This window comes from Scardinius erythrophthalmus, assembly GCF_964197995.2.
Source record: "Scardinius erythrophthalmus genome assembly, chromosome: 2".
Classification (NCBI taxonomy): Eukaryota; Metazoa; Chordata; class Actinopteri; order Cypriniformes; family Leuciscidae; genus Scardinius; species Scardinius erythrophthalmus.
Window position 1 is genome coordinate 27,535,195 of NC_138222.1, and position 12,960 is coordinate 27,548,154.

The 12,960-nt window shown below is 38.5% G+C and overlaps 1 protein-coding gene across 1 annotated transcript; it reads left to right on the forward strand.

Moving 5' to 3' along the window:
* Positions 1–3,685: 3,685 nt before the first annotated feature.
* Positions 3,686–12,168, forward strand: got2b (glutamic-oxaloacetic transaminase 2b, mitochondrial). The gene is made up of 10 exons (XM_081394253.1): positions 3,686–4,108; positions 7,036–7,192; positions 7,583–7,711; positions 7,841–7,900; positions 8,940–9,098; positions 10,121–10,225; positions 10,401–10,551; positions 11,224–11,389; positions 11,474–11,624; positions 11,740–12,168. The coding sequence occupies exons 1-10, from the start codon at positions 3,912–3,914 to the stop codon at positions 11,860–11,862; spliced, it is 1,398 nt and encodes a 465-aa protein (XP_081250379.1). The 5' UTR covers positions 3,686–3,911; the 3' UTR covers positions 11,863–12,168.
* Positions 12,169–12,960: the final 792 nt, after the last annotated feature.

Genomic DNA, 12,960 nt, shown 5'->3' on the forward strand with positions numbered 1-12,960 from the left:
CCTGTTCAGCACCCGGCGGGACTTCTTTAGCTACCAGAACATCGTAGCCGAGCCTTTACTCGGGGTAAGGGTGTTCGTTCGTCAGTCTGCTCCCCGTCCATAAAATGGTACGAACACACATATAACACACATGGTACGAACACACAGCGCTTGGGTGAGCACTTCAAGTTTAGCGCCCTCCGCCATTGCCTCAGGTGCTCCACGTGTAAATCGTAAAGTACACCACAACATTCCGATCGCTTTAGCCTACATTGTGTTCGTAACACCGTTGGTTAAATTGTTTTATCCTCTTAATCCAATTGTTATGTCAGCCCCTAACTGAGCATATAATACTTAACATATTGTACCGTTACAACTATAGAATTATGCTAGAAACTAGCGTAGATCCTTTCAGCCGGAAGTTGAAGTCCCGCTCAGCCGGAAGTAAGATGACAAAATGAGCGTAATGGCGCCGCCCTTGTTGTCATGGAAAATAAGGTGAATAGGCGCATTCACTGCGAAGATGACGAGTCAGCATCGTCAACTTCATCTTTGCAGCCCGACACTGACACAAAAAAATAAACACTTTATTAATAAAATATTCAAATGCCTCATTCCTATATTTGACACATTCATAATCATTACTTTTGCCGTCTCTTTGTGACAGCTGATGTGCGTTATTGGCAGCGTCAACCTCTGGTTACATGAACTCGTCACCACCGCATCAGCACCAGAACATGGAGATTTTATTTTAGAGAATGATCGCACAACAGACATTAGAACATTAGATATTCTATAATTAAATCAACTAATCGAATATTCAAAAATCGTGACTCATCCCTGCATGGAATCTCTTGTTTCTTTTCCCATATCTTCACTCGCGTCTCACCCATTTCCAAAGGGGATTAGGCCTATAAACGTTTCTTCCTTTGTTCGCTTTTAGGTCGATTATTTTCGTATTCTTTACGTGTTAAAGTAGAAAAACGCTGTAGGACAGATAGCCTACATTTTTACTTGTACGTCAAATTCTTTTTAACACAGTTTGTGCTTGTTATTAGACATATGATAATTGGTAAGGCGCATCAAGTTCATTTGTAAAGCGCGTTTCACACGCGCGGTTGATTTTAGTTTGGCTTTCTCTGGCAGCGCGCAAACATAGTCTAAAATGCCATATCAGTGGCTAAATGCCCTTGTGGAAGATAGAATTCGCTCTTCATACCTTTTACAAGTAGAAAACATGAAGATATCAGAAAATAGATCGATGGTCTCTTTCCTGCTCGTGTCCCACATCCCTCTCAAAGAGCAGAGCGGTAGGCTGTATCACGCGTCTTTGTGTGGAAAAATTAACGAAATTTTTTTATTTTTTTAAATAGATTCAACTTTATTATATTATGTAAGTTACCAGTATTTACTGATATTTATTTCAATGCATTACAGGCTTTAGTGTGTTGTTTCTTTGTTTTTGTTTTTAAATTTATTTCAAAACAACGTCCCCCGACCACCGCAACACCGCCGGTATTTCGGTCCATTACTACCGCGGTGGTAAAAAACTGCCACCGTCACAGCCCTATATCATATGTTGACTTTTGATGAGATTTGTATCATATGTTTATGATTCTATTCTCTATTCTCGACAAAATTGATAAAAATAAATATAGGCTAATAATAAAAAAAAAAACTTGTTGTTAACAATTGGTGGTGTTGGGGGTACTTCGGAAGATCTATAATGTCTCAGGGGGTACATGCCTGTTAAAAGTTTGGGAACCACTGAATTAGTCTATATAATATATAATATAATATTCTTGGATATTCTTGGATATACTACTCCCAGGAAAATCGTTAGAAGCTAACTTATCTGTAAAATGGCGCCATGTTAACGCCAATGTCAAAATTAACGTTATAATAACTTCGAATCTGCGTGTCTGTTCATTAAAATTATAAGACGTTAATGCTATTCAAGTATTTAAATGCTGAATGAGTTTCCCCATTACATTATGCTAGATAGGTCGAGCTAGCCTGTAGCTGCTAAATGCTTATGTTAACGGTCACTTGGGAGACGCCCAGACGGAGGTCCCGACGCGAGCCGTAGCTGCGGAGATCCGCGAGAAGAGCCCGGCGCACGTCCATTGTCTCCCCGACCCCTGAGAGCCCGCCTCAGCGCCGGCGCCACCGGGGACCCGGCCCCCCGCCGACCGCGCCGCTGACGGCCCCCCCGAGGGAGACCGCGCGGGGAGAGGGACCGAGCACACCCGGCCACACCGACACCTCAGACGGGAACGGGAGGCTATCAGTAAAACTGTGCCAAGGAAGTCACCTTATAAAAACTGAACTAACGTTGCTAGTCACCTTATAAAAATTATAGTGTGAGTGCTGAAATAAAGGCAAGGATAACGCAGACGTGCAATTTTAGTTAATTCCTCACTTACCTGACAAACGTGTCCTGTTCGCTTCGCGCTGTTCAGCAGATAACCCTCCGACTTCTTCTGCGTTCGGTGACGGTCTCTTCCAGAACATCCTCTCGAGTTGTCATGTGTGCGCATGCGCAAACATTGCTTAATCTAATAAAAGTCGTTTGATCGAATGTATAATTTAAATTTCATTGTTATGTTATAATTTAATATTGTATCAATCTAAGAAAATAGATTGAAAGACACATACAAATTACAAAATGTAATTTTACTTAACAATCTAATAATTTTAGGCTATTGGAATGAAAAAATATATATCAAACGAAAAACAGCAATGTTTTACTTTTTACAGTGATTTGATGTTCTATCCAACTGTTTTGCTTGTAATATTGCGATTAACTAGCCTACTTTATTGTGCTCATGATCAATTTAAAAATCATAAACAACATTTAGGTCTAATTCATACGGAAGCCCTAAGAGGCCATGGATAATATTTTTTTTCTCTGTTGTTTTCTCGTGATAATGACTTAATTTTCTCGTGATCTCGAGATAACAAAAGTTGTTTTCTCGTGATCACGACTTAATTTTCTCGTTATCTCGAGATAACAAAAGTTGTTTTCTCGTGATCACGACTTGTTTTTTTCTGTGTAGTCGGCAAGAACAACAGTATAAGCACCAAAAGCAGAATAAAGCAGCATCATGGATGATCGCATTCGCTTTTACTTTGATAACGGGCTCACTCAAAATGAAATAGTTCTCTGTCAGTGTTTGGCGACTTCCACATTAGTGTCCGACACTTAGAAGGAGGAGGCTGTCAGGTCTGCAACTTTATCGTAGAAGACAGTTTTATTGCCAGCCAACGTCAGGTCCTGGACGTCTGCATGTCTACCAGAATTATGTTTGAAAGATGCAGATTAATGTTTTTTTGCGGCTGACCCGAGAAATGGTCAGAGATCAGTTAAGTCTGGCCAGGTTCTCCTCTGGGACACCTCTCTCTCTCTCAAAGCAATTATAAAATCCATCTCTTCTGCGGGCTTTTTATGAAGTAGATTTCAAAATCAAAGAAGCCAGCTCGCACGTAGGCTACATCATGATATACACAACATTCAGAAGGAGCGAGATTTTCTCGCGAATCGCGATACACATGACGGCGTGAGAAAACGGTTTTATGTCGAGATCATATTTTAGAAATTAAGTCGTGATCACGAGAAAACAACTTTTGTTATCTCGAGATCACGAGAAAATTAAGTCGTGATCACGAGAAAACAATTTTGTTATCTCGAGATCACGAGAAAATTAAGTCGTGATCACGAGAAAACAACTTTTGTTATCTCGAGATCACGAGAAAATTAAGTCGTGATCACGAGAAAACAAGATAGAAAAAAATAACAATCCATGGCCTCTTAGGGCTTCCGTAAATTCATGTAATTCTGTGAGAAAATTGTCCGATGTGTCAAAGCCATTTTTAAGCTTGGGTTGTTCTAATGATAATGTCTAATGACAGTATTCATCATGCACCGCTAGATGGAGCTGTCACGCGGCACTGTCATTCATGAGCGCGCACTCTTGCACGCCGACAACCGCGTGCCCGTTCCCACTTCCCAGTCACTCTGTGCTTCAGCCGAGACAGCAGCAGCAATGGCTCTCCTCAAAACGACCAAGCTCATATCCTCTGTTGGGAGTTTGACGCCTTCTTTGGCTGCCCTACCCATTCGAGCCAGGTAAGGAACCTAAAAATATCTGTCTATCTTATTCTGTGACAGTTATGTTACATTTTGAGAATGAATTGCACTGAATTACTTTAAGTTGAAGTTTAATACATGCAGGATGGAAAATAGGTTTTTCAATAATACTATTAAATAATACTAATGGATTAAATTAATTCTTACAACTCACGCCATTAGATGTGTGCTCACGGTCACGCGCGTACATAGTCACATCCGTTCACATGGAGTTGATGCAGTCGAGTGATACACTGCAGCTCACGATATTAGACCATGTGGGTGTTGACAGATATCTGTTTTGTAGACTGCTTTGTATTATCATCTTCAAGCCAATTTCTAGCTGCTAATGGATCAGATTTAACACACAAAAATGTAAAGCGCATCTCTATCATGTTTACTAAAAGAATCATTCAGCATCCCTCTGACCTTCATCTCGAAAAAGGCGAGAAATTCAACACTGTTTTCCATATTCTACATTAATTTTTGGTAAGAGCTGTCCGTCACTTAATATTGTGCTTATGGATAGGGGTCAATACTTTTTTAATCTTGTGTGCTGTATAAATGACTCGCATTCTTATGAGCGCGATAGCGTGCATTACCATTTTTGATCTCACCAGGAGACCGTATGTACAGGTTTCCTGTGCGCTCATTGGGTGGAACAAGCAGGTTTAGCTTTCTGATTGGCCATGTTGCTTCCGGGTTCTTCCGTCAAGAAATCATGGTAGTCTGTGTCCTTTTGCACTTGGAGGGCAAAGCAGAGCTGATGATGAACGAAGATCAGTAACTCTTATTTAGTACGATATTAAGTTTTTCTTAAAGAGACGCAGCCACTTATGCCACACCAACGGCCTCATGTCCACGTATTTGATAGTTAACATAAAAGGGCTGTAGAGTAATGAGGCCTACTGCCATTTTTTGACACTGTTATTACATTTCTCATTGACCACTATAATTTCAGCTTTTGTACAATTTTGTATTATATTTTAAAGTCTGGAATTATTGCAACAACCAAGCTCCCAAGTAATGTCAGATTCCAAGTTATAGCGTTGTATAAAAACACACACATAGACTAAATAACCCCTTTGACACACTAGCTATGCAGTAGGAGTTTTTGAAACTTGACTCCATGACTGACCTTTGACTCCTTGGGACTGTACATGGCCTCAAATGCACTTGAAAAGATATAGCAGAGCTTACTGATGCTATCATGCAGTAAATAGCATTAAAGGCACAGTATGTAAGATTTTTGGATTCGAATATCAAAAAATCACTAGAACAATGTTATATATTATTTTTGACTTATTTACTTGCATTATGGGGGGGGGGATGGGTATTATTTGCAGTGTCTGTTATGGTTATTGTCTCGTTTTAGGGATTTGATGTAGGGATGTCAACGATTAATCGACGATCGATTAATTGTCGATAATACATTTAATCGATAGAACTTATCGATCATCGATTAATCAGGTCTTCGTGCGCGGCGCGCTGCTCAACCGCGAAACATGTAAAGCGAGCGCGCCGGAGTTATGTTTGGGACCATTTTACACCTTCATCATCATGTAAGTTTGCGTGTGCATTCGCAGCCTTTTGTTTTGTTCAAATGTAAGTTGTAATACTGTTTATTTTGTGTATGCCTATCTATATCTGATTTATCTCATATTGGATGCATTTGGTTAAGAACACTGTAGTAAAGCGTCAGCTTCAGCGCGCGCAGCTCAAACGGCAGTGCACGACTAATAATGACTATTGGGACTGTAATATTACATAACATTATAAAGAGAACAATACTGTAATAAAACATTGTGAATTATTTGGGTTTAGTTGCCGTGTCGCGTTGCTCCAGGAAGAGCGCGTCCACAACATGAGTAGTTCTGAATGAATGGCACGTAACTTAGTTCAAGTTCACTTGTGCATGAATTTGCGTCATTTTGTGCAGATATAATTTGTAATATTATGTTTATTTTAAATATATCTGATTAATCTCATATAGGATGCGTTTCTTTTAGATAAATAACGTGCTAGCAAAGTGCTCCAGTTTAACGGTTGCAGATTCATTCAGCGCGTGCAGTTGTTCCAGGAAGAGCGCGTCCACAACAGTCACACATTCTAGCGCATATGAGGCGGCGTTGGTGACGCGTTGTATTAGTAGTTATATTTGATTATTAAATAATTAATTTAATTATCAATCACATCGAAACATTTTACAATCCTACTAGCCCTTTATTTATATTTAAAGCCATTCTAATTGATTTGGTGAGGAACATTAGCATTTGCAGACCCTGTCATGCTGTTGGCCACATGCCACTGCAGTTGATGCATATCGCAGTATTAAGGCTAACGATTAATCGATTAATTGATCGTTAATTTAAACGACGATCGATCATGGGAATTTGTGAAAATTGACATCCCTAATTTGATGGTATTCTGATATTTGCTGAAGCTTTATCTTGGTATACGGTATTACCATCATGGTATTGAATTAAGTTACAAAACTTAATTGTTATCCTCCTTATAGTTTTAATAACTTTTTTGTTCTTACAACAACAGAAAGATATCTGAATCTAAATTTAAATACAATAAAAGAATACGCAAAAACAATTATAAAATAAATGTTTCAAACAGATTAAAGTGTAAAATAACTATAAAGAACAATAATAAGCAGTGCAAACTGCTTAAAAAATAGCCTATAAAGTCTGTGAATAATGCGAATTAAAAAAATCTGCATGTCTGTTTGAAACATTAAATACAAGTTTGTGTGTTGTTTGAGATTTACAGTAGTTGAGCTGGGTAAATAGTATATTATTGACATGTATTTTGATCGCCACAGGCAAGGCTGAATAGTTGTTCTTAGTGTTATTTTTGGTTAAAAACTCTATTCTTAGATTTTTTTATTTTTTTTTATGCTTTGTTATGTTTTATTTTAGCTCATGGTGGACTGAGGTGCAGATGGGACCACCTGATCCCATCCTGGGGGTGACAGAAGCCTTCAAACGTGACTCAAACTCTAAGAAAATGAACCTGGGTGTGGGGGCATACAGGGACGACAATGGCAAGCCATACGTTCTTGACTGTGTCCGCAAGGTATGGACCTTTTTCTGTATGCCTGAGCGTGTGGGGGAGAGTTTAAACCTGGTGTTATCTTTGATTCAGAGTTAAGTAGTTTATTAAAGTTTCAGGTGGCTTGTCAGTGATTGACCAATAGTTTTCAAGGGTGCAGATGTTTTTGCCTTCGTGTCAGTGTGCTCCAGCAGTATTGGCAAAATGTAGGGGGTGGTGTGTGTGTTAACATGTGCATTTGGTTTTCTGTATTTCTGCAAAGTCACCCTGAACTCATTGATTTGAGAGGCTGTCTCTGATTAAGCAGTCTCCTTCAATTACATTCATGACCCTTAGCTATGTAACTGTGATGAAATATTTTATTCATTTAGTGAGTAATTCTTTTTAAACGAAGCATTTTTTTGTTTTGTTTAGGCCGAGGCTCTGATTGCCTCTAAGATGCTGGATAAAGAATATCTGCCCATTGGGGGTCTGGGTGATTTTAGTAAGGCTTGTGCTGAGCTTGCACTGGGGCCGGACAGTGAGGTTCTCAAAAGCAAGAGGGTGAGTATGCCTCTCTAGTTCCCAGTGAGTCTTTCATTCTTGTTTTTACTTTTACATCTTGGATAATTTATTATCTATCATGTTAATGCTTATTTAGCAAAACACATCATCTGTTTTTCCCCCTATTAGAGCATCACTGTCCAGACAATCTCAGGCACTGGTTCTCTAAGGATTGGAGCAAACTTCCTGGTGTGTAATTCATTCCTTCTCTTCATTCCTTCAGCCAAAAAGTTTTACATCTTCACGTTAAGGAGAAGGAGATTTTAGGGGCCCGTTCTTCGTACGTGGATTACTCCATTATCTGGATTTTACTGTTGATGATTTGATATAATCCAGGATTGTTAGGTTCTTCTAAGCTCATCCCGGAGTTGCTTTCATAGTAACAGGTCCGTGAGCTCAAACCTGCTCGGGAGCCGACTTATTTCACGTAAACAGGATTAGATCGCATCCTTTTAAGCGGAGGATCGCATCCTTTACTCACCCAAACAAATTTACTCACCCTTAAGACATTCTAGGTTTATATGACTTTCTTCTTTCAGCCAAAACACATTTGGAGTTATATTAATAAATATCCTGACTCTTCCAAGTTTTATAATAGGAGTGAATAGTAACTGAGATTTTGATGCTCAAAAAAAGTGCATCCATCCATCATAAAAGTAATCCACACTGCTCCAGGGGCTTAATAAAGGCCTTCTGAAGCAAAGCAATGTGCTTTTGTAAGAAAAATATCCATATAACTATAGAAACTATAATCACTGGCTTCCGTACGCAAGTCTAGTTCCGGCGGGAGAGTGACCTCTGACCCGATGCATGACGAACAGCTATGATGGGAGATGCGCAGGAGATGCAGATAACTTTGTAAAAAATGCTGTCAAACTTAAATTAAAGCTTTCACGTAAAAAATCTGCTTCAAAGGTAAAATTAAACGAATTGCTAATTACAACATTGAAATGAAAATGTAAAGCCTGTAAAATAGCCCACTAGAAATAATGGAAATAACTGGGAATCATGTAACAAACAGTACACATTTCATTAATCCATTATAACTTTTATGCTGTTTTGGTTGCTCGGCTGTTTCCTTATAAAGGTCCAGATATTTGTCAAGTTTTTCGTCAGGTGTTCGATGTTCTTTTTTTATATGATGTAATTTACCTTGCTGTCTTGCCACCAGCCAATCGCTGCATTGCTGATCATATCTTGCACCTCTTTCTTTTCTTTTGTCCATTAGTCACGGTTCCACTTGGCAAAGGATATATACTTGCCGAAGCCATCCTGGGGAAACCACACCCCTATTTTCCGTGACGCTGGTATGCAGCTGAAAGCGTACCGGTACTATGATTCTGCTACCTGCGGCTTTGACTTTACTGGAGCACTTGATGACATCTCGGTGAGCCAGTTCTACACAGCACACTTTCCCATACAGTCTTATGAGCCTTTAATTAGTACACTACCCTTCAAAAGTTTTGGCTCAGTAAGGGGTTTTGTTTTGTTTTTCTTTTCAGTAAGGACAAGTTGAGCACCTTTCTGCAATATTTCAATCACTAAAAACAGCGGGACATTCTAAAACGCTTAACGTGAAAAACACCTAAAGTGCCTTGATGTACTAAAACAGGGATATTAAAGGATCAAATCACTATACACTCTATTGATAAGCCCAGAATATGAACACATCATACTAAGTGTATTCTTTATAATGTTTTTTTTATTTTATGGAAAAACACTTATTGAGGAACTGTGTGTTGCTTTTATATTCTGGATTCATCTGCTTGCCTGTATGTAGTATGCTGCATCAATGAGGTGTGTATTGAATTTGGTCTTTTAATATCACTGTCTTCCTAGTGATATTAATACTTAGCTCAAACCTGGTCAAAATAATTGCTGAGCAATGGAGGGAAGCCTTGTTTTGCCCTCCAGGTAGGCAGTCTTATAAAGGTGTGACGTCATGTGAAAACTGTGAATTAAGCAGCACAACTGTTTTCAAATGTGATAAGAAATGTTACTTGCACCAAATCAGCATATCAAAATGATTTCTGAAGGATCATGTGAAACTGAAGACTGGAGTAATGATGCTGGAAATTCAGTTTTGCCATCAAATGAATAAATTACATTTTATAATATGGAAAATTAAAAATAGCTTTTTAAAATTATAATAATTTAAAAAATACTGTATATTTAATCAAATAAATGCAGACTTGGTGAGCGTAAGAAACTTTTTGTTTGTTTTTAAACATGAAATATTTCTGGCCCCAAACCTTTGAACAGTAGTGTATATATTTAGGGAGAAAATGTTGTCCTTTCTGGCTCTATTGTTCACATAATTTTGGTTAAAGTCCCTACTGACATGATTATGTGACTAAACTATGAATCTCTCTGATACACTGAAAGTTAATAATTTTTCTCTACCTACAGCAAATTCCAGAGCACAGTGTAATCATGCTCCATGCTTGTGCTCATAACCCCACTGGTGTCGACCCCCGACCAGAGCAGTGGAAGGAGCTCTCGGCCGTCATTAAGGTGCGCGCGTGTGGTGTTTTTGTTTGTATCCTCCTTGCCTTCTTTTTCACTTTACAGAGGCATGACTTCAAAAGCAGTTTTTTTTTTTTTTTATTCTGTAAGAACTGATAAGACACTCCAGACTGTTGTCCTGACATTGCTTCACTGTCTTGTTGTCCTCTTTCTCTCTCTGCAGAAAAAGAAACTTCTGGTGTTCTTTGACATGGCTTACCAGGGCTTTGCTAGTGGAGATATTAATCGAGATGCCTGGGCTGTGAGATATTTTATTGAGCAGGGCCACAACGTCCTCTTGTCTCAGTCATTTGCTAAGAACATGGGTCTCTATGGTGAGTATATTTTGTGTGTCAGGGGCTTTTTTTCCCCCACCTATATATAGCACAGATTGGATCTTAATGTTTGCATGTAAATTGCAAGAAATGCATTTTCATTTATTTTGTTCACAAATCTAATATGTATGTAATATTTGGTCATCTGACCTGTGAAGAACCGACTACCCTCTTTAATCTAAATTGTTGGTCCTTTGCTGAGGTATACATTGCTGAGTCCCTTAAATGCACACAAGAAGTTGTTCTGTTCACACAGCCTGTTCTGATAGCAGAATAAAAAAAATCGAAGTACTATTTAAGCCGGAAAACAACATGCAATATCCTAAGAAAATAAGCCAATGAACAAAAAGCAATCTTTTTTTTTTTTTTTTTTTTTTTACTCACGTGCACTACCTTTTCACGTGTTTTACTGTTTTTATTTGAATTCCTTGTATTTTAAAGAATTATTTTATGCTCACCAAGGCTGAGAGTTAAAAAGAACAGCATTTATTTGAAATGGAAAGCTTTTGTAGCATTATAAATGTATTTTACTGTCACTTTTCATCAAATTTTATCCTTGCTGAATAAAAGTGAGTAGTGCAGTTAAGATAGTTGTATATTAATTAAAGGATCTGCCATTCTGCTATCTAACAGTTGGTCAAACACGATCATAATCGTACAACTGTATTGTAGGTGAGCGTGTTGGAGGGTTTACAGTGGTGTGCGCAGATGCTGAGGAGGCTAAAAGGGTGGAGTCTCAGCTGAAGATCCTGATTCGCCCCATTTACTCCAACCCACCCATGAATGGAGCACGCATCGCTTCCACGATCCTCACAACACCAGAGCTGCGTTCTACATGGTGAGAAATGCTTGCACACTCCCTACATAGAGGTTCATAATTTTTTTTTTTTTTTTTTTTTTTTACATAAATGTATTCCTGTAGGCTGGAGGAGGTGAAGGGAATGGCAGACCGTATTATTAAAATGAGAGAAATGCTGGTGACTAATCTGAAGAATGAGGGCTCCACTCACAACTGGCAACACGTGACTGATCAAATCGGCATGTTCTGCTTCACTGGACTCAAACCTGAGCAGGTACAGCCCTTTACACACTCAAAAACTAGAATAATTAACTAAATGTAGCGAGTTTAACTAAATGTTGTATATTGGTATAAGATCTAATAGTTGGAGACTATGTATTGTGTTCCAGGTGGAACGTCTGACAAAGGAGTTCTCTGTTTACATGACTAAAGATGGCCGTATCAGCGTTGCCGGTGTGACCTCTGGAAATGTGGGATACCTTGCACATGCCATTCACCAGGTTACTAAGTAGACCAAAATGATGCTGATACAGGAGACTTGTATACTGGTCCTGTTTCTGTTAGTCCACCCCACTATTCCTCTTTGGAATAAGATCTCGGCTTCACTTCATTTGGCTGTTTTTCTAGGTCAACATGGATCCTGAACATGTTATCAGGGTGTCTAATGGTAACCTATAAGTCATCTTGTGGGTTATCTTGTGGTTCTGTAACTGAGCACATTTGAGAACATTTTTCATCCTGTTAAAAATTCCGTATGAATTTTATTTATTGTGTGAGTGAAGTAAAATGAGCAACAATAATAAAGGGTATTGTGTCCATTTATTGTTCTCTGTGATTTTCATTGTTGGGGACAGAACAAAGCACACACATTGTTAACCACATATTGACAGAAAAGCCTGTATATCAATCTGATCAGTATCAATGTAGAAAAATCTGAGTTCAGTCCCTAATCTGTTCAATTTTACCTTTTTGTTTCTAAGAAAAATCAATGTAATTGCATAATTGAATTTAAGAATTACACTTATACAGAAATCTAAGAAATTAGTGTGTGATTCCTTTTTAACACAGCAACCTTTTTATCTTTAACAACTGCTGGTAATCTGGTAATTAAAAAAGGCCTCTTAATGTAAAAAAATAAAGATAAATCTTACAGTGCCTGACCTTGACCTGATATTCAGTCTCTCGTGTAAAATAAGTGAGGAAAAAGATTAAAATAGAATTTTGTAGTAATATAAATTGTAGTCCAAAAGTCTGATCATGTTAATACAAATGTCTTTACTACAATGATATGTAAGGGATAATGTATAGTGAGCCGGTTGTTATAGTGAATAACAACCCCGACAGGCTGAACGGGATCCCGACGCGAAGCGGAGGGATCTTGAATCAGCCTGAAGGGGTTGTTATTCACTATAACAACCGGCTCACTATACATTATCCCGCTTATTACATGGCTACCTACAAAATAAATAAATAATTTGCCACGAATTATTGATTTAAAAAGGGGTTATTGATTTAAAAACGATTGTATTGCTTCCGCTAAAGAAAATAGTCCGTTCCGCGTCCATAGCAACGCGCTGTTTTTCATGGCAACGGTCTGTTATACTTCGCAG